At 26.8% G+C, this 23065-nt stretch overlaps 1 protein-coding gene across 4 annotated transcripts in view; it reads right to left on the bottom strand.

Annotated features, from left to right (window-relative positions):
* LOC107438758 (epidermal growth factor receptor) overlaps positions 1-23065 on the bottom strand; it is a 94648-nt gene that overhangs the window by 5114 nt on the left and 66469 nt on the right. For all 4 annotated transcript variants that reach the window (XM_071185189.1, XM_043046339.2, XM_071185188.1 and 1 more), the window contains exons 2-29: positions 22214-22455; positions 21189-21313; positions 20321-20531; positions 18945-19082; positions 17900-18087; positions 16420-16561; positions 14965-15066; positions 14094-14217; positions 13649-13816; positions 12527-12726; positions 12206-12338; positions 11623-11692; positions 11119-11243; positions 10559-10646; positions 9910-10011; positions 8907-9158; positions 8687-8799; positions 7891-8026; positions 7471-7611; positions 7215-7313; positions 6496-6681; positions 4844-4907; positions 4665-4756; positions 3934-4009; positions 3695-3841; positions 2822-3093; positions 1694-1865; positions 621-770 (exon numbers count right to left, since the gene is read on the bottom strand). In XM_071185189.1, the coding sequence (XP_071041290.1) occupies positions 621-770; positions 1694-1865; positions 2822-3093; positions 3695-3841; positions 3934-4009; positions 4665-4756; positions 4844-4907; positions 6496-6681; positions 7215-7313; positions 7471-7611; positions 7891-8026; positions 8687-8799; positions 8907-9158; positions 9910-10011; positions 10559-10646; positions 11119-11243; positions 11623-11692; positions 12206-12338; positions 12527-12726; positions 13649-13816; positions 14094-14217; positions 14965-15066; positions 16420-16561; positions 17900-18087; positions 18945-19082; positions 20321-20531; positions 21189-21313; positions 22214-22316 (3919 nt within the window). In that variant the 5' untranslated portion in view covers positions 22317-22455. The remainder of the gene's footprint in view (positions 1-620; positions 771-1693; positions 1866-2821; positions 3094-3694; positions 3842-3933; positions 4010-4664; positions 4757-4843; positions 4908-6495; positions 6682-7214; positions 7314-7470; positions 7612-7890; positions 8027-8686; positions 8800-8906; positions 9159-9909; positions 10012-10558; positions 10647-11118; positions 11244-11622; positions 11693-12205; positions 12339-12526; positions 12727-13648; positions 13817-14093; positions 14218-14964; positions 15067-16419; positions 16562-17899; positions 18088-18944; positions 19083-20320; positions 20532-21188; positions 21314-22213; positions 22456-23065) is intronic.

Raw genomic sequence — 23065 nt, 5'->3', positions numbered from 1 at the left:
AAAGAGGAACAGGACATTTTTCTGGCAATAGGTATTAGGTTATGCTTTCAACACTAGTACAGTAGGGAACCGATTATCCGGAACGATCGGGACCATCGCTATTCCGGATAACTGATTTTTCCGGTTTTCTGAATCACTACAAAAAGCAGTTTTTTTTATTGTTAAACCCAACTAAAAAAAAAACAAAATTATGGAAATAATCTTAAAAAGAGNTTTAGAAAAATTCATTTAGTTCGAAAACAAAAGAATTCATCACAAAAACGGTTTGGAAAATATTATATACTTAAAATAAAATGGCAACTTTTATATAATTTACAACAAATATAAAATGTAATTTTATTAAAAAAAAAAAAAAAAAAAAAAAAAGACATTTTATTTTGCAGAAAACTAGGCTCTAGGATCATNGGGGGGGGGGGAATCATAAATCTTTGAGAAAAAAATTACTCTTCAACTATCTCCTTTCACAGGTGCAAAAAAAAAAATCACTGTTCTTATGTATTAATATAAATTTTAATTCATTTCTTATTTAACTAGTTTGCTCAAATACTCTTATTTAATCAATAATAGGGAAAAATAGAAAAAAAAACATTAATACAAAGATAAAATGAAAGATAACAAACCTGGTAAATGTGTATCACCAATAAGGTCCATATATCGGACCGACGGACCTCTAGAACAAGAAGCTGGCATTAAATAGTCTTCTTCATCTACTGGCAGTGGCGGATGCTGACTTAAGTACTTTTCCCCGTGATCAAATTTAAACACATCATCTAAAAAAGAAAGTGATTCTAGAATAAATATTTAATAAACTAATTGTTTCAAAACGAGTTTAAAAAAAAAGAGGAACAGGATATTTTTTTGGCAATAGGTATTAGGTTATGCTTTCAACACTAGTACAAACAAACTGATTACTTTTAACTTCTAATGTCTTAAAATAATACCTAAATAATTCAATGAAATTGGATATTTCTATCATAGAAAAATTTGAAATATTTCCTTAACCCAAAAATCCAGTATTAAAATAACATATCGACAAATTTTTATGAATCAATTTAAAAAATGATTTTAAATTAGATCTGTCCCAGACTTTTGATTTCAGTTAATCACTCTATGTATTGGAAAAGTCTAATCATTTCGATCTTCCTAGCATCCCACCCTTTTATGAGTAGAAATCTATTCAAATTTTATCTTTTGCCCCCCGGGTTCCCACCAAATCGCCACACACGTTTTATATCCCCCTTCTTTTAACTATATCCTTCAAACTTGTTCCTCTGTCCTGATTGGTTAAACTACTTTGCACATGTTTATCTTTTTTTACTTTTATAATGTCATTTGGTATTTTGACATAGAGGAAGGGGAAGGTTCTTGTTTACACAACTGAAAGTATGTGTCCATTTTTGTACTTGACTCGTGCTCCATTAACACTGTTAAACAGTTTAGTCTATTTGTATGATAAGATTAGATTCTCAAAAATTAATGAGAACCTTGAGAATTGAAAACCTTGATTTTCTTTAAAAACTCATCTTATCCCAAACATTTTTAAAATTCAACTAAAAACCGCTAAATAACTATACAAACAATTTGAAGTAAAATCAATTTTTCTCTCTATCCAAAGATAAAATTAGCAAATTACAATTCACATCATATTGATGAAAAAAACAACTATTGATTACATTATAGCTAGATTACTTACTTTTGCCACCATTTAGTAAGGGATCGGGGCAGTATCGAGGAACTGGGGGAGGTTGATCTGGCAGTGCCTGACCATTATACCACATAGTTGGATTCCCAGGCTGCTGCATTGGCATCAGTTCTGGTTGCAAGCTGAGTGGCGTTGTTGGCGTGCTCCTGCTTTCTGATGGTGGCTACATGCAAGAAAGTTAAAATAACATAAATTGCAGGACAAGGATAACCATTATATTTAAATATTTTAAACCTTCAAAAATTTATTAAAACTCAAGCATTATACAACTTTCAGCTATTTTTATTGATTCTTAATTTGGAGTTTCAAAAGTTTTATTACAAATAAAAATTGTGTTAGTCCTAGTAAAAATAACAACACAATTATGTTTCACTACATAAATTTGGTCTTCTTGGGTATATTTAAAAAATTAATAAATAAATATGTCTTCGTATAAGAAACTATTTTCTATTAAACAAAATTACATAAAAATCACAGCAAAAAGAGAGTAGAATAAGTGTAAAACACATTTGAGCTTTTAAAAGATACAGAATAGGAAAGAGATGTTAAAATTCAGTAGATTTAGAAACTCCTTGTAATGGCTAAAGATGTATAACATGCAAAATTATTAAAAAATTATGAGAGAAAATAACTTAAAAAAATATGCAGAACATAACTAATGCTAAAAAAAAACAGAATAATTAAAAATATATTTAAAATGTATATATTCAAAAAAATTAATAAATAATAAATAAATATGTCCTTCAATAAGAAACTAATTATATTAAACAAAATTACATAAAAATCTCAGCAAAAAGAGAGTAGAATAAGTGTAAAACACATTTAAGCTTTTAAAAGATATGGAATAAGAAAAAAAATGTTAAAATTCAGTAGATTTAGAAAGTCCTGTAAATGCCAAAGATGTATAACATGCAAAATTATTAAAAACTTATTACAGAAAATAACTTTAAAAAAAATGCAAAACATAACTAATGCTAAAAAAATGAATAATTATTTTTCTTTTTTAACTGAGAAAGATTTAAATAACTATATATGTGCACGCATATAGTATTAAAGCCAGGACTACTATTTCTATTATTAGACTATCTATTATCTCTATTATCAGACATTATATCTTACCTTATTTTTAGTAACAGAATCAGTTTCTGCTTTCTGCTCATCATCTATTTTAGGATGCAGGTATTGCTCAGCGTCCATAACAACTCCAGGAGCATCAAGAGTCATACCAATGGCAGTCATCAGTTCCTTCATATCATAACCAGAGTAAGGTGGCAGTTGTAACAGCTTGTCACCTTTTACGACTAGAAAACGCCCTGGATCTCGAGACATCTTGGCAAACTGATCGGCCAGCTCTTTGAATGTAGGACGAGATTCAGCATCCAACATCCAACCTGAAATAAAATAATGCATTTGATGATTAAAATTTTTAATTTAATTTGTAAATTAAACAAATTTTAAGAGAAAAATATTTTGTTTAAATTTTAGTTCATAAAATACCAAAGAAGTGATTCCACAAGATTTGGCTCTTAAGAAACATGACGTTTAAATTTGAGTCCTATTTTACTTGTTATTTAAAATAATATTTATCTCATATTCTTCAGTGACAGCAATCAGATATAAAATTTTTCAGTTATTAAATATGAATCAAGTCTTTAAATTCGAAACAAACTACAGGCTGGTAACAATATGGTCATAAATGCACACTGGCTGGCTTAACTTCTCAATCAATCCTGTATCCATCAATTTGAAACTGGGTGGCATTTAAGTCACTGTCAGAGATAATCCTTCAAAATAACACGTCAGTGCCATTGTAGAACTTATATTACTACTTTAAAAATATACTTAATTTAATCTATGAGGAAATTAATTTTTTTAATGTTCCTAAAGACTAATAGAATTTATCAATAAAAATGAAATCCACAAACTTGATATTTAAAAAGTAATTATTTTAAATAATTTTGATAATAATTACTACTTAAAATAATTGCTTACATTTTATCATCAGCATGTAAACATCTATGGTACATATAGCAGGTTGTGGCAATCTTTCACCCTTTTCTAAAAGATCGGGGACTTCTCGTGCAGGAATATTCTCATAGGGTCTTCCACCGTATGTCAACAGCTCCCACACAGTGACACCTAATGATAAAACATATGTGTCATTAATACTTGCACACTTTTCAGAAAAACTGTAACACAATAATTCTGCATATTTAAATACCAGAACTTACCAAATGCCCAAACATCACTCTTGTGGGTGAAGATTCTGTGTTGTATGCATTCTAATGCCAACCATTTAATAGGCATCTGGAATAATAATTATACAATTAGATAAAAAAATGCAACTTCTAGAAAACAGTTAACAGTAAATTACCTAATATCTTTAATAATGTGAGAACTATATAGTGATTAAAATAATATATAATTGCACCCATAACATATAGCAAATTTATGAAAAATATATTTATATGTTTTTCAATATAGTCTTGATGAATCATTCAGTTAGAAAATGGTTTTTTTTTAAATTTGAATTAAAGAAACTATTAATTTAAAAGGATGAAAGAAAAACTCATTACTAGGTACTTTCAAGCACCTAGTTAGAATCTTAAAAAGATTAAAAAATAATTGATGTAATAAATAATGATAATTTCAACAAATAAAAATGCATTAATAAAAATTATAAGATGTAGAGAAGAAAGCACTTCTAACCAAATTGAAAAAAAAAATTAAATATTTCAAGAGATGAAAATTACTTTATGAAAGAAAAATAAGAGAATTATCTAGTTATTACCATATTATTTAAAGAAGTTGTTAAAAATTACAAAGAATGTTTGAAATCTGCATTTTAAAAACAGTTTTGTTGGGCTTCAGAATTTCTGTGGGTTAAATAAGGTAAAAATATTACTAAAAAATTTGAAAACAAAGCAATTAAAAAATTTAATATTCTTTGGAAGATTCTTACCTTGCCACCTTCAGCCTTGTATTCTTCTTCATTTATGTCCAAAAATTTAGCTAGACCAAAGTCAGTTATTTTGATAATCCCTGGAGTTTGCACTATAAAAAGTTTAAAAATTATAAATAAACCAATTCTAAGTTAATACAACTCTCAAAAGCATATCTAAAATGAAAAGGCTAACTTACATAAAACATTTCTAAGGGCTAAATCTCGATGAACCATTCGTCTTTCCTCCAAAAATGCCATACCCTGTTTGAAAAAATAAAACCTAATTCATTACAGAAATAGCAATATTTTAATATATCACTTCATATTGATTTAATAACCAATCAATTTATATAGATTCAACAATATTTAAGATAGTGTTAATCATTTAAACTTTTTTGATACATTCGATATTTTGAATCAAGTATAATGTAGAGCTCAATAGCACAAGAGTCCAGATCTATGCTTAAGTATTATTTTTTTCAAGTTGTGAGCAAGTTGTAATACTTCATCCTTAAAGGTCTGGAGGATTATTACTCATGGAAATGTATAGCATCAAATTATTTAATAAAAATAATCACTTTATGATTATTGCTAAAACATCCTATGATTTTAAAATAATAGATAAGGGTATTTATCATACTTCATATAACACTACAAAAGTAATATTAACAATTTTATAGAGACATTATATCAATATTCTAATGTTGTAGTAAAAAAAAATTTTTAACTCTTGGCAAAATTGGTATGCTTTGAAAATAAGGCAAGTTTATTGAATACTTCTTTGATTATCTCAAGTTTTCAGATGTGTTTATATGTATTGCAAATAATTATTATCCCAAAAAACCTCAGGCCTAGCAAAATAGTCACTACGATTTGTTATATTCTATTTCAATATACAGTAGAGAACCAATTATCCGGAACGATCGGGACCTTCGCTATTCCGGATAACTGATTTTTCCGGTTTTCTGAATCTCTACAAAAAGATGTTCTTTTATTGTTAAGCCCAACTAAAAAAAAATAAATATTTGGAAATAATAAATAATTAAAAAGAAGAAAAAATGATGAAGTAATACACTAATAATTATTTCCAAAATGATGGTAAGGTAAACATCTTTCAAAAAAGAAAGAAAGATCCTAAAATCTTAAGAGGAAAAAAAAAAATTTAAAATTGCGGGAAAATTTATAAAATTTTGTTCCGGTTTTTTGGTTTTCCGGTTTTCTGATTTCCGGATAACGGGTTCTGTACTGCATTAAGTTGTCCAACATATGTTTTGTTCCAGTTTTGTAATTTAATAATATAATAAAAAAAATGACAATTTTTTCAGAGGAATTAATAAGGGAAGCAATTAAAAAATATAAATAACTACATTTTCTTCTTTTCAAGTTATTATTAATTTGTAAATAATTTTAATCACAATAGTAATATTTTTACACTAGAACATGCAGAATGGTGATTTTAAACAACTAATACAATATACTGGTAAAAAACTTGATTTGTCATTTTAATTTGTACTTCTATATTTAAAATAAATATTATTTCTATGCACACATACAAAATTGCAGATATTTTCTTCTAGGATTGTGTTAAAGCAACATACACGTCAGATTTTTTAGAGCAATAATACTGATTTAAATTTTACAGAATTTCATTTGAGTAGATAATAAGAGGGTGGTAAATTAGTTTCAATAACACTTTCTATACTCTATATCCAAGATAACCAAAAACAAAATAAATTAAGTCAGTAAACTTTCCCCAGAAAAATTATAATAAAAGCTAGATAATAAAAATAACTAAATGAAATAACTAACACTAGCTTGAAAAGAAGTTATTGATAAAAATTGAACTTACCCGAGCAATTTGAGCACACCAATTAAGAAGCGGCTTAGAACCAATTTTGTCTTTATTGGAACGAACATAATCCAGTAGGCATCCTAAAGGCATCAATTGAGTGACAAGCATTAACTGGGAAGCCATACAGACAGCCAAAAGTTTTAACAAATTGGGATGATCCACACTAGCCATAAAATAAGCCTCCTAAAAAACATTCATAATATAGTTAGGGATGCAGAAGTTTAAAAATAGAAAATAAATAAATTATAAATTAATAAAAAATTTTGTTATATAGTTTTGTTTTGTAATTTGAATGATCCACACTATCCATAAAATAAGCCTCCTAAAAAAACATTCATAATATTGTTAGAGGTGCAGAAGTTTAAAAAAAGAAAAAAATTATATATTAGTAAAAAATGCTGCTTTATATTTAATTTGTATTATTCAGAGGATTTATATAACTCAAATTTTTATTAAAGAACATAATAAAAAATAATTTTACTACACACTTGTAAATTAAACCGCAAAATTTAATGCACGGTAATGTTAGGCTTAATGTGCCCAAGTATATTTGTAGACGAAACAGCGTGATTTATGCTCAATTATAATGAATTTAATTTGAAACAATTATACTCTGATTAACAGCCGCAAATCTGCAATATAGAATTTAAAGAAAACTTATCAAGTGTATATTGTAGGCATGATGTATATCTCATTGTTCAGCAGCCAATATTTACCTCTAATATTTCTTTGTTATTGTTGGGACAGGTCCCATCACGTAGAACTTTGATTGCTACAGGTATCTTGACATTTTCACCTTCAGGTATCCAAACACCCTAAAAAAAATTTTAAGAATGAAGAACTCATATTAATTTGAATAAAATTTTATATCCTGAAACAAAAATTGGTTGGCATACAATAAGACTTTTCAACCTCGAAAAAAATGTCGGTTTTATTATTTTTCATTCCTGTATTTCAAATGAATATAGTTACCTTGTAAACAGTGCCAAAAGCGCCATAGCCGAGTATTCCACCTTTCCTTAGATCTGCTTCTTTCACAATACGAAGCTTAGCTAAGTTTGGCTTCACATTAGTAGGTTTCAGTGGTTCATTGTCTTCAAATCCGCTCATGCGCTGTTAAAAAATAACACACTGATATAATAAGAGCAATTACAAAATATTAAAGAATCAGTTAATATATTGTTCATAATAAAAAAAATTAAATAAAAGAAAAGAAAAATCTTTATTAGTTATTTCGGTTTCCCAAAAAGTACTCAACTTTACCTTCTTGGTTTAAGTGCATGACAGCCAGTAATAAATTTAATGAGGAAAGGATGAATGTTACGATCACTTTTATTAAAGACAAAAAAAACTTTTTTACTCAAAACAATTTAAATTTATAATGTTGCTTACCATTGTCATTAAGATAGTATTCTCTTTTGATTTTACTTTCTGCATCCATTGGTAACCAATGACAGCTGCAAAGACCATCAACAAGAAAACAAAGCTAATACTTCCACCTAAGATGGCTGGCCAATGCTCTTCCTCACTAAAAATATTAAAAAATCTATGATTCCGTGAAATAGGGAATATTATTAAGTATTGTAGCGATATATTTACACAAAGTAACATAAGAAAGTTATTATGAAATGTGTATAATGTGCATTACTATGAAATGTGCATTAAATAAAAAATACTATGCAACAGTATTTCTACATCAATAAAAAAGTAATTCATTCATTTTACAAGAACACTTTTACAAAAATTCCATGTGAAACTTTATAGAATCTTCTATGCACTGAAGTTTTGATTGTATTATAAAAACATTTAGAAAACTAGCTATACATAATTTTAAGGTGCTTTCAGTACTTAATTCTAAATAGGTACATACCTAATAAAATTAACGATTTAATAATAAAGCATAAATTTCCAGTTAAACAAAAAAAGAAGTGATATTTAAGATTTAAGTGATATATATTTTTTCGAATATTCGCTGCAAACAACAAAATTTCAGAACTATAGGTAGTTGAGAAGAAACTTTATTCTAATTATTACAAAAAGTTTAAAAAACCATAATTTATATTACTCAACCATAAGACTCAACCTAATCTTGATTAAAAAATCGCAATAATTATAAATAAATTCTTATGCTTGACACATTTATTTATGCATTCAAGAACAATAAAAAACATTCCTAAGTTCAACTTACATTCCACTATAGGCAATGGCTATGGGATCGATATCAGAACAGTATGGATCCTCCATATTGTCATCAAATACTTTGTAAGGTTTATCTGCTGGACAAGAGGCTGTACAATTGAACTGTAAAAATAATATAATTAAGAATTACTTAAGTCTTTATGATTAACAGTAACAGGTGAGAAAGACTTAATGTTACAATAAATTATCATCTGAAATCAAATACGCACCAGTGTTCTATTAGATGATAAGTGTACTCTGTAGTTTCTACAAGCTTCACAATCTGTACTTGAAGGGCCATAGCACCCCCTGCATTCCTCCGCACATTTGACACAATGAAAATTTATATTGTCGGGAAAGTGATCACGTGGACAACTGTCTTCACATTGTTCCCCAACACGGTAGTTCAAACATTCGCATGTAGAAATGTGAATTCCATATGCAGTGCAGTTTTTGCATCTATGGTGGCATTGTCGACAAACCTAAAATAATATTTAATTACATAAATAATCTTATAAATGTCTTTAAGTTTTATAAAGAGTTTTAACACAAAATGTATAAGCCTATGGAATTAAAACATGCAAGAGTCAATAGAATTCTTCTCCAGAAAACTCCTAAAAAAATGTGTCAATTTTATATTTCATTTATCTTAGATTCTGTTCTGATATTCAATTTTAATTAAAATGAAACACTGGCTTTCAAATTCTAAAAATGATTAATATAGTTATTTAAAAAAACTTTGAATGAATCTGCGTATAGAATTTTGCCTCACTGTTCTGCATGTTTTCAACTGATCATACTGATTTTGAGCATTTATACATAAAAAAATAATGTATAGAGTCCTATCCTATACAAGAGAAATTGGAATCAAATGTTTCAAATAATAGGTACTTGTTAATGAAATAATATTGTAATATATAGGTTTAATAGGTTAATGAAACAATACAGCTTAGAAAAAAGAAAAATTTAATTAACAGTCAATAAATGTATCAAAATATAATGGATGTTATAAAGAGCTAACATAGTAAATTTCTACAAAAGGGAGAGTTTAGTATTATGTTTTGAAAATAATATAATTAATTTAGGCTTATACTTGTAAAAAATAATGAAGTTAAATAACTTAGTTTAGCAGAACAAAAAATATATCTTTAAAAATGTAGTAAGTACTGAGTTGTATTACAAAAAAAGTTTATTCTTATATTTTAAATACAAAACAACCATAGAAACACTTACAGATTTCCCTGTTAACAGCTTCATGATGCCTTCTTCATGAGGTCCACTATATTCTTGGTAAAAACCAAGAGGACAAGGTTCTTCAGGTTTCAGACACTGCTCCTAAAAGAATTAACAACACATTTATAATACTTGTAAATATTCACAAAATTAAATATAAAACTGATGATACCATAAAACATGAATTGCTCTCACAACTAAACACACTTATAAATTAGCAATAAAAAAGAAATACAAGTTACATGACATGAATTTCTATTATTAAATTATTAATAATTATTTAGTAAAACCTAAACCTAACTATTTAGTAAAATACACATTGCGATTAAAGCGTCTTTGTAAAAATTATATCATATGCTACATATAATTGGAAACCTAATCTGAATTTATATGCACCATCTAATACATTTTGAGTCAAAATTTATTATATGAAGAAACAATAATCAGTATTTATGCGATATACTCAGAATTTTTTGGAGGAAAAAGTTGTTTTTTTTACTTAGAATAAATGATTTAGTAAATAATTATACTTTAAAAAAAAAATAATTGAGTTTTGGGTGGATTTGATCCCACTTTAATATATCTCTGCTATAAAATCAATAACTTGCAATAAAATTAAACAAACGTAAAAAATGTAAATTAAACTTACAACAGTATTTGGATCAAAAGCACTGACTATGGCTTTATCACAAGAGTTGCACCCACCAGGTCCGACAGTGTTCCGAGGACCGGTACAGCTAAACATAAAGAAAAATAAATCGAAATTATTAAAATTATAAAAAAAATTCATTTAACGCATAATTACTTAGTGCTGATTTAGTAAAGAAGTATTGACTTAAAAAATTTTTATACGAGCAATATGTAAAAATTATAATATAGTGATATAAAAATTATAATACAGTGATTACTCTTTAAATGTACTTTATTTTAAGGCTAATAAACAATGTAAGAAAAAAAGGACATAATAGTGACAGGAAAAAATGCAGACCAACTTGTGTAACAAATTATTATTTTAATAAATAAATGTTAAAAACATAAAGAAATATTTTTGTTTAATTTTTTCTTCAAAAAAAAGGAGACAAACTTTAATAAAATAATTTTTTTTAAATTATGAGTCTAACAAAATAAAAATCCAACAAATCAAAAATTAGAAAGAAAAAAAAAACATAAAAATATGAAGGTAAAAACATTTTGTTTTTCTGTTCTTACCCATTGATGCAGTTTTCATGGCATGGCATACATTCCCGATTTTCGTTGTATTTACTCACAGGACATTGGCTAACACAATAAGGACCATCACGAGCATTTCTACATTGAGTACAATTACTTGGTCCCTGAACGAAACAAAAGATCATTAGAATTTATGTGAAAGATATTGCACAAAGCATGGTAAAGAAATAAAATTATTATTTTTTAACTAGTCAACACTATAGGATTTATGACATTATACTAGTTTATAGGATTTATGACATTATAAGTAAAACAGATATTTTACATATGAGTCAGCCCTGAACTCTTTTATTTCCTATTCTTTGAAAAGCTTGTCAATATTTCTTAGTAATATTTTAAGAAAAACTTACCTCATCCTTTAAATTTGCAATTTGTTTATAAATTAATAAAAAAAACATTATTTAATTTCTTAAAAGTATTAAAATCAGTAATGATATGTAACCTAAAATATGAACATTATCAATAAAAATACTGAATACTTACAGGTCCTAGACATTCTCCTAAACACTCTCCATCACAAAACTCACAGATTTGATTCCCAGCATCATAAATCCTATAAATATAATTTCAAATTTAATTTTAAAAAACAGAAAGTGGAGGTCGAATTTCAGAATATTAAATTAATGTATTGGCTATAGAAGTTATTGATACTTTCTCCTATTAAATAATTTGAAACTTTAATTTTTCATTTATAGTGGTATTTTGATACACTTATCGAATAAGCAATAAGTATCATATTAGCAGTAATTTACTTAATGGCTGAAATTTTTCTACCTAAACTATTTGTTTTTCACATAAAAACATTGTCAAAGTTACAGTAAATTAAAATCAGTTAATTAATTAAAGATATTTATTTCTTATTATACAAACATAACATTCCTATAATGTATTATTTATCTTTTACATTATACAAATAGAACTCTATTTAATTCATTTGCAACACATGTTATGAAAATAAATGTACAAGTATCAAATTTATAAATGGGTAAAACTTTAATATTAAAAATTAATCAAGACTTAGATGTGTAGCATACAAATAATAAAAAGGTAGTAACAAATGTCTTACCCGCGAGTAGTGTTACAACCTTGCACACATCTATCTTTTAATTTGTAAGATTTACAAGATAGACATTCATCTGGACCATATCCCCAACATCCATCTTTTGAGCATTGTTCATGGCACACTAGATTTTTACTTTCTAAAATAAAAAATTAAAATTCATTTGTCAATTTTGATACATAAAATTTTTAATCGTGACACATAAAAATAGTATTTTACTTATGAGGAAAAGAGACAAAGTGATTAGTTATCCAATTTTTAAAAAAAAGGTTGAAAACGTTAACAGTTTATGCGACAAAATTGAATAAAACATTTATAGATGCATACCACAATACTCTTTTTTGGCATTTGGATGAAGAAGGACAGTTCCAGAACTAGATCTCATCAATTGCTGCCATACAATATCACTTGCAAAGCACAATTCTTTATTTTCCAAAATTGCAACACTCCCTGACCTCACTTTGCGCAGTGAACGAAGATTTAAACTTTGCAGCGATGTCTTGACTATATACAGTGCTGCATTTAATCTGAAATATTAAATGAAAGTCAGTTAAAATTTTGAGAAAAGCATATTTTAAACAAGGTAGTGCTTCATAAAAAATAAAGTTTAAAAAATAAAGATTGTTTGATAGCATGTTATTAACCCTTTCGCGACGCAAAGCGCGCTTACCGCTGAGGCCGACAGTCTCTCTAGCGTGTGTCTCCCCAGGGCCGGAGGGTTTTTTGATGTTAAGCCTAATTCCATGAAATTACCGAAATATCAGCGCGTTGTTTAATATTGTTCTGTAGAGTATTTAAGTGACATATGCTTTATATATATTTCTATGGATACTTTATTTACTTAAGTTATTTCTTGTTTAAATGTAATATAAATATTAATAAGTTTAAATATTTTGCATAATTTCCTCTATTTCCAGCTCAGTTAAAAATTTTCGACGCTTCGACATTCTAACGGTAAAAAGAAAAAAAATTCAAGCCTACAAGATCTAATTATCCACTAAAAACTAATCCGAAAATCGNTTTTTTAACTTACTTACTAATAAAATTTATTGAACTTATTATGATTAACAAATTATTATTTTGATATTGTGCTAACTTTTACTTTTGAATTAATGGTTAAAAAAATAATAGAAATACAGAATACTAAGATAAAATTATAATAACCGTTAATAATAACCGCTCGGAAAACTATTCAGCACTTTAATTCCCTCGAACTTTTTATCTTTATTTTCCTGAAGATGCGTTTTTTTTTTTTTTTTTTTTTTTTTTTTTTTTTTTTTTTTTTTTTTTTTTTTNTTTTTTTTTTTTTTTTTTGAAGGTACCAAATTTTTTTTTTTTAATTTTGTGAAGGTACCGATTTTTTTATTTTTATTTTGCGAAGGTACCGAAAAACGGTACCAAAATCGACCTGGATTAAGCCCTGGTATATCTGTAAAATATTTTACTCACTCTGTGAGTTGCCGACCATCAATGATTTCCAGGTTTCGAAAATAGGAGAGATTTCGAAAATCAGGATGGGAGGCTTGGATATTTACAAATCCAGTAACTTCTTTCAAAGTGGAGAACACTTCTAATTCATTAGGATGCATTTTAGGATATCTTTGACCAAATGTAAAGCTAAAAGAAAAATGTTCACAAACATTTATTTAAAATTTGGAAATAGAATTTCATTTAAAGTCTTAGTGTAGCAAATAAATATTATTTAAAAAAAGAAACAAGCAGTATGAAAGAGAATAGAAAAATTTTACATTACATGCAATAAATTTAACTTTAAATAATTACTTAGGAAAGACATCTTGAAAGCCATTATTTGAAAAAAAAAAGCAATATGCAGGATGAAAGACAATAGAAAAATTTTACATTATATACAATAAATTCAAATTTAAATAATTACTTAGGAAAGACATCTTGAAAGCCATCAAACGTCTGATCTAATATGGTCAAAGAACCTTCAATAACTGTACAACCCCTGAAAGTATCTATGTTTCCTGAATGTACTACATTTACACCTTGGCAATCTGGAAAGAAAATGTAATAAATTAAGTATGAATGCATATATAAGAAATGTTTAAAAAAATTATACATAAAATAGTTCTAATTCATAATAGTTAAAACTGTTATAAAAAATTCATCAGAATAAAATTGCTATTTATTTGTAAATCACAACTTCAAATAATTAAATAGTTAATGAAAAAATTAAGTAAAAATGAACAAATATGTAAAAAAAAAAAGTTTGTTATGACAGTCACAAACTTTTATGTTTTTTTATCTAAAAATAATACTAGAATATTGATAAAAAAACAACATCAATGTATGTAGGTAAGTAGGTTTTTATTATGAATTGCATTATTTTATTAAGAAGTTTTCCTACTATTTAGATCAACATTTATTATAGCTCTAACATAATTTATTATAGCTCTTAATTATTGTTACAACATTTTTATCAATAGAATTTAAACAGTTCACCCAACAGGAAAAAAAGAGAGAGAGAGAGATTAAAGAAGTAAAAGAAAGTTGTAAAGCACTGAGCTTCATAATAATAGCCTCTGCTGGACACAGAATTATAATTCAAGTCATAAGCAAAAGCATACAGATATACACAATATAGATTATACACGCTTATTAATTTCCACTTTCATGGGTTTAAAAAAAATATTAGATTTTCAAATGTAAAATATTTTTTATGTTAAGCGTGGTCTAGGCGATTTTTGAAAAGAAAATAACTAGTTACACATCAACAATTCTAATTTTAAAAAAATGCTTACTTTTAGGACATGGTCCATCACAGGACACACATTCTCCGTCCACTGCTTTTTTAGTATCAGGACATGATCTCACACAAGCACCACTGTCTCTTAACAAATGTTCTAGAAAGGAACATCGGATTCAACAAATCATATTATTTCGAATAAAAATTTTAGTTAAAATATCGAATACAAGAAACTAAGTTTATAAAATTTTCTTTAAAGTATTATTGGAAACATTTCTAAATTTCTGTGTAACTTAACTTGTGATGTTTTTTTATTGAAGAAGGGTTTCTGTTCAACTATCTAAAATAGAGTTATTATGACTGATGGAAGATAAATACAAGAGAATACAAGAAACTAAGTTTAGAAATTTTCCTTAAAGTATTATTGGAAGCATTTCTAAATTTCTGTGTAACTTAACTTGTGATGTTTTTTATTGAAGAAGGGTTTCTGTTCAACTATCTAAAATAGAGTTATTATGACTGATGGAAGATAAATGCACATTAAAATGAAAAACGCAAGTGCTGACTAGAGGATTGAAGTATGAATAACAGATCTGTATAAGTTTACCAGGACAATAAACAGTAAGAGAAAAACGTAAGTGACTAGACCAGCGGTTCCCAATTTGGGAACCGCTGGTATGCTATACATTGGTTATGGAATCCTAAGTGATATTCTTTTAGCGGAATCCCAAGACTTAATTAATAAGTTTCATAGCAATTGTGAATATATTAATCAAAGAACGACTATTAATTACTTTAAAAATATTTAATGAATGCATGAAATAGGAAATTCTTTCCTTGCATCATTTTATCACTGACAGTTTTAAAGTTAGATTTTGTTTTGTGTCTGATTTAATGTATTTACAGTTCTGAAGAGGAATCTAGTCTAGTTCATAATTTGATTTTAGTTTTTAGTACATGCATGAACAGAAAATGAATGATCTGTAATATGGTTTTCATTGAAAAAAAAATATATAACAAAAAAATTTTGTGTAAATATATTAATGAAAAAAAATATGTAAATAAGCAAGTCTGGTGTTGCAATATTTCCCCTTACATATTACAAAATTAACATATTACAAAAGTAAACAACAAAAAACGAGAACAGAATGCAAATTGAAAAGTAATATCACTGGATTGACAAATTTTGATACATTTGATTCTGGAAATGTACTACTTACAGTAAATGTACAAACGAATTAAGCTTCGTACACTGGTATGATATCAAAATAGAAGTTAAAAGACTTTTTTTAATAATTCAAATAAAATTCTATAATAATAAAACCTTTACTTCATTAATAACATGATTATACTTAAACAATTCAAATGAAACAATATGTTCTAAATAAACAATTTCAATAACTTTCACATCAAAACACATTATATTTAATTATATTACTATTTTCAAAAAGAATTGCTGCTTCTAATATGAACAAAAAAAATTTGGTTAAAATAATTATAATTAATATACCTGGACAATTTTTAACACATGTTGCACCATAAGCATATTTTCCTTCAGGATTACTTTCCCAAGAATATGTGGTTGGATTGTAACGTCTCATTGGTGGACATTCTTGTTTACAAACTCCATTGTCATCAAAGTTCTTACAAGCCTTTTAAAAGAAAAGTAAAAAAATTAATTAAAAAATAAGTTAATGATTTATGCAAAGCTAAGTATATTGATTGTTTAAACTTAACTAATTCTGATTAATATTGTAATTATTCTTTTGATTTTCTTTGTTTATATTTTAAATAATTTTCATAATTCCCAAATTAATATCTTTTTTGAAATATGTTATTTTTTATTCTCGTCTTTCTTGAGCTGGGACTGTGATACAAGGTCATCATAATTCTCAAATTAATATCTTTTTTTTAAATATGTTATTTTATTTTCTCCTCTTTCTTCAGCTAGGACTGTGATACAAAGTCATAACACTTATACTTAAGCATATTTAAGAATCAATACCACATGTACCAACTATTTTTGATTACGCATTTGCAATTTTGGGAATACCAGTTGCATAGTTTGCCCCCTGAGAAACCAAAATACAAAATTCTTAACTCCCCCCCCCCTTAAAAANCCCCCCCCCCCCAAAAAAAAACTTATTAAGTCTACAAAATTTTCTCAAGTTAAAAATATTTCACATTATTCTCTCTGGCTATGATACATTTGCCGTCCAATAATGTTATTGTAAAATCTTTTAAAAAGTGTTGAATTTTGAATTTTTTAGATGGGAGTGATGATTGTATTTTGTGGGACTCAGCAGATGAGTATGAAGTAGAATTTATCGCAGAGTGGGTTTTGTATGACGACTATTCTAATGTTACTGAATCCTAAACAAATGATGTTCTGGAATTTTAAAATTAGTAGTTTTATGGTTACTTCTAAAAGTTTTCATTATGTTAAATTTTTTGAATAAATTATTTAAAACAATTCTTATTCTTAATTATTCTTTTTCTGAACATAATTTAAAGTATTATTTATAAAAAAAAATCCTTGTTTAAAGAAAATATGATAAGAAAAAAGGCAAAATTTAGTGTAAATATTGACACGGGAAAAATTGATAAAGAGTTATTCATATCTATCTCATTGTTTACAATGCATCGATATTTTAACAGATTTTTACTTTGTTACCACTGCATAAGTCGACCCTTTGATTTTCGTCAAATTTTGGAAGTTTGAAAAGTTTACGACTTATACAACAACATCTACGATATACGTTTGACTGACATTTAAATTTTTTATTAATTCAGTTAGAATGAGTGAAATTATTACATTCAGAGTCAAATTGGCTTTAAGTTACATACATGTTCATGAGACCACTAAGAGAAATGAACTATGAAATTCTAAAAATAAATGCAAAGAGGAAAAATTTAAATAAAATCTTTTAAAAACTTATATAAACATAAAACAAGTCTTTTGCCCTTTTCTGAATTCACATAGCACTTACTAAGCAATCGCTCTGTGTTGGACCAGAGCAACCTCCAGCACAAAACAAATGACAGCATTCTCTAGGATTAGGTCCAAAACATCTTCCTTGATGACATTGTGGAGAACAGTTGATTTTGGAAAATTTTTGACAGCTTAATTCGCCTGGACCCCAACAACCAGCTGAACAACTTTTATGGCAAGGTGGACCTAAAATCAATTTCATAAAAAATTAACAAAAATCCAATAATTAAACTGGATAGAAAATGCATAAGTAGGGCTATTGCTGGAATGAAAAGTCGATGGAGCTTGTTTTTGGCTAATCATTTTATTTTCTGCATGCATGCTGGTAAATAGTAAAGATTGCCAGCATGTTAGCAAAGAGAAATAAAAAAGCAAATAGCATTAAAACCGGTTTAGGAGTTAAATTCCTTTTTTTTGAGTTAAAATAAATAAATGTATTTTTCAGCATTTAGAACAGGGTGTGTAGCCAAATTATTCAACAAAAAATAAGCACCTTGAAGCACTTTTCAGGCACTCAAAAAATATATTTAAGAACTTTTAAAAAATATCATAATTATGCAGCGTTGGAATGTTTTTGACAATCGAGGGTTTTATCTTGCTTTTAAGATTTTTTGGCATTGTTTTTGACAATTGTCAAAAATCATGACATTTTGAATCATGTAAAACGATTGGTGTTTTCAGACGTTACGGACTGACAATAAGCCGAAATAGATTGGGGTTGAATTAATTGTGAAAACGTTGTATAGAACAATGTGAACTGTCTTTTTGCATAATTCAACATGGCAAAGGAAAAATCTCATCTTGAAAAGGGGAAAATGAAGCACTTTTTAAAAACACACAATGAAAAAAGCACCTTTAAGGGCTTTTAAAAAAACAAACGAAAATCACAAATAAGCACCTTAAAGCACTTTTTAAAAACGCTATGCACCCTGTAGAAGAAAAGAAATTATGTGACAATCATTAAAGAGTGTGTAAATTAAAAATCAAAATTAACTAAGAATAAAAAATCATGATTGATTTCATTAGAATCTGAAATAACTTACATCTTTTTTGTGGTAAAGTTGAGTTGTGAAGATACAACGGCTTAATTAGATATCCAGCTAATATTTCTTCCCAATTGATTGTGTTAATATAACACAAATTATCATTGTCAAAGAAGCCAACTCCACCAGACAATATATCTATAAAGATATATAATATTTTAAAAAAATATGACCAATATAATGAAAGTTACATACAAAATAAACATTTAATACAATTAAAAGTTTAAGTCAACAATTGAATGCTTACATTGGCGAATAAAAATTACAAAATTATAACTCAAATTCAAAACAAATAATAAGAGTAACAAAAAAAAAAGATTTTAACAGAATTTTGTACTAAGTTTAGTATTTGTTTAATATGAATGTAACAACAAAAAGAAAACTAAAAGTTAATCAATTACAATTTTTTTAAAAAAATTAAGAAACTATCTGGAATATTTATTATTTGCACAATGGTTCATATCAATAAATTAGGAGCCCTTTTTTATTATGCTCAGCCCATATACAAAGTACAAAATCAAACATTACATTTTTAAATAAATATTCAATTTATTGAATATACAGTGTTAACACTGTTGAATCAATGGATTAACATACACTTATTTTGGACCATTGAAAACAGAAATCAAAAATAAAAATTTTTGTGAAATAATTTTAAATGAAATTTCCTTTTAACAAATTTTTAGGAAAAAGTTTATAAAATATTTTCAATCAATAATATACGTGGATATTTTGATGATAAAAAGATTTTTTTTATAAGTTAAAAACAAATTTTTTTATTAAAAACGTTTTAAAAATTTATTACATTTTGTAACCTAACTTTAAAACTGTTTTTGCCGTCAATTTAAAACAGCGCTTGTTTATCTTACAATTAATGCTCTCTGATTCTTTTTTAAAAATCACTTGCAATCTTTTAATTTGTTAACTAACAAGAATTGTTTTCAATCAGGTTGCAATCAAACATTCAAATTATTGATTCACATGTTTATTCCTTGTTTAAACAACAAACAACTAACGTTATTTTATTTATACTTCTTAACTCTTTAGCATCTACATTCATAGTCAGTTTCTTCCAGATAATACATCATAAAAACTACTTAAAAAACCTAGTACACGAAAAGTCAGCTGATATTTAATAAAAATTGTAATTTAATATAACCCCCTAGTCATTTTTAACGGTAACATTTAAAGCTAGCATAAAGCGTTTTAAAAAAAGATTAAGCACAGATAAAAAATTTCACTCATTTTATATCACGTAATAAATAATACTTTTTTTATAACATTCAAAAGTATTTTAACATGCAAGAATAGCTTTACTTGCTATAATTTACAACAACAAAAATACAAATATGTATATTTATATATATAATTCTTACCACGCAAAGCAGGAAGCTCAAGTATTTCAATAGTATTTCTTGCTACTAGGAAGGCAAATTCTTCAGCTCCAGCATTGAGTTGGAAAAGATTTCGACCACGAATGATCATTAGATTAGGAAGCACAACACGACGAATATTTACATGAGAAATGAGAACATAACCGGTCACTTCTCTTATTTCTTTCAGGAAACTTAAATCTAATGTGTCATCCTACACAATAAAATAAATATTTTTGTTAAGAAACATTTTTAACAAACATAGATATAGATATTAGATGTATAACTTAACAAAATGACCCCCAACAAGGCACAGTTTTTATTTTTCATTTGTTTAAATAACCTATTTAATTTAAAGAACTTTTTACAAAAAAGGGTGCAATGGAAAGTTGAGTACATTGTATAGCTAATACAGAAAGGCATAATTTTCACAGTTATAAAATATGCAATACGCATTACAATTATATAAATACATTTTTAAAACTAGCCTTTAATTATACGTATAAAAAATGAAGTTAAATGCTTAAGAGATATTTGAATTTCCAAACTTCAAAAAATACATTAAATTTGCAGTAACAAATTTTAGTTTTTACATAAGATTATATTTTATAGAAATAAGCTTAGTGTAAGTTTGGTTCGGTATTTTATTTTAGGTTGAATTTTTTTTATACACATACATACTAACTAGATATTTTAAGTTAATAACTATTTTTTAGCCATAAAATTTATGTCAAATATTAAATATTTTAAAACTGAAATATAAGAAATTATAATAATTTGAAATAATAACATATGATGATTTCATAAAATAGATTTAGTCAAAGTCTACAGCTTAACACAATAAAATAACTGAACTCTAACATATACTTACTTGTAACCACGTGATTTCTAAGTTTCCATCTACATATGTACAGTTAATATATCTATCTCTAAGATTTTGATAATGATGATCACGATTAGCTGGCACAGACATACGACCAGATGTGCCAATGCAAACTACAAAAAAATTAAAACAGTACAATTAATACAAACAAAATATTAAAAATATAAAAAAATATAAAATTGTCTGTTAGAGTGATTTATTAATTTTAAAAACGCCTAACCATAATTTACATTTCCCTTTTAATAATAATTTGCTCCTGATAATTTTTAGTACAGATATGAAAGATTCTATGCACAGAACATGGAAGAATTAAAAATAACCCAATTTTACAATTATTATCTATTTATTTAATCTTCTTAGAGCTCTGTCTAAATCACTAAATTTTTCTTACATGGCTTATAGTTTAATAAATATAATAGCCATTTAATTTTTTAATACAAAATAACATAGATTAAATGAGTGACTGATACGGGAAGCATGCATATCCGAAATTCCTATTAAAACAAAGTTTAGCTTAAATTAAAGAGCATTACTACATTAAGATCAATGCTTACTCTGTCAGTGTTGCATCTCATAAATTCAACGTACAATTAGCATCCGTATGGTCGGAGTGAGAAAAATTGCATCATTGAAATTGAAATCGTTGTATCTTACATGTCTCTTTATACCCCGAGATTAATTTTGTATTTCTGAATATTGCTAAGAGATGACACAAGCAGTCCCACTTTTTTCACAATTTTTGCAGTAAGATTTCTCACCTAGAACTGAAATCCAAATCATTTTGTCCTTACTATTAGCCAAATTAGCCATTTAAAAAAAAATTTTTTTTTACTTTTTAAAATATTTAAGTTATTTGTCTGTTCTAAAGCCCAGAAAATTTTTCCCAGCAAAAATTACATTTATAGTTTAAAATCATTGTATTGCTTCACATGTAAGGCACTTAAACTATGGCTAGTATATTTTCCTTGAAAACAAAGCTTCAAAAAATAGCCTTCAAAAATTGCTGAACTTACTTTTTCCTTTCATCACATATGCATCTTTTTGATGCAGTGCTGCAGCACTCATTCCAATGAGTGCAATAAACAGCACTACAGCAAGCCTAGTGTACTGCCTCATTCTGAGATAGTTAAAACCTCAACAGTATACACCAGGCTTGCCTCCTATTGGACGGCATTAAGGAACAAATTGATTCTTCTTTACTATTCATCTCCAAGAGATTCCTTTAGAATTTTGACATTTGTTTCAAGACATCGTTCTAGAATTAAAAACAAGAAAATTAATAGTTGAAATGGCATTTGATAAACTACATACATTTTCAAAAAATGTATTAAAAAATAAATTAAATCTTAAATCAAGATTTGTATTTGAAACTATCAAATATACAATCTTGTTAATACATGATAGACAAGACTAGTCTTGATTTGCACAATGCATTGCAGATTGAGTTAACATTGAGTATTCTTACAATGTACCATTGTATGATATAGGAATCGGGTAAAATCTCAGACAAAATTTTGCTGATACTATGTTAGCTCTTTATTTCAGAAACATGATGTAATTTTTTGCTCTTTCAAATTTTTATTGGAAACCGAGCACTGAACCATTATAAAAAAATGGATTTTCTAAACTGCAAAATCTTTGGATAAGTTTCACAGAATGTTACAATTTTTTGAAATACAAGGTTAGGCCAAAATTTTATCCTGTTAACCTCTTTTAAATAAAAAAAACTTTTTATTTCATTGGCCTTTCCTCTTACAATTTAAATGTTAAAGTTATGTTAAGAAAAACCATAGGCTTAGTGAAAAAGAAACTATTTTTTGGTAGGAAAGGAAACGTTATTTTATTTATTTATTCATTTTTTTTAA

Source organism: Parasteatoda tepidariorum, chromosome 9 (genome assembly GCF_043381705.1).
Source record: "Parasteatoda tepidariorum isolate YZ-2023 chromosome 9, CAS_Ptep_4.0, whole genome shotgun sequence".
In the NCBI taxonomy this organism is placed as follows: domain Eukaryota; kingdom Metazoa; phylum Arthropoda; class Arachnida; order Araneae; family Theridiidae; genus Parasteatoda; species Parasteatoda tepidariorum.
This window is presented reverse-complemented; position numbering and strand designations above follow the sequence as displayed.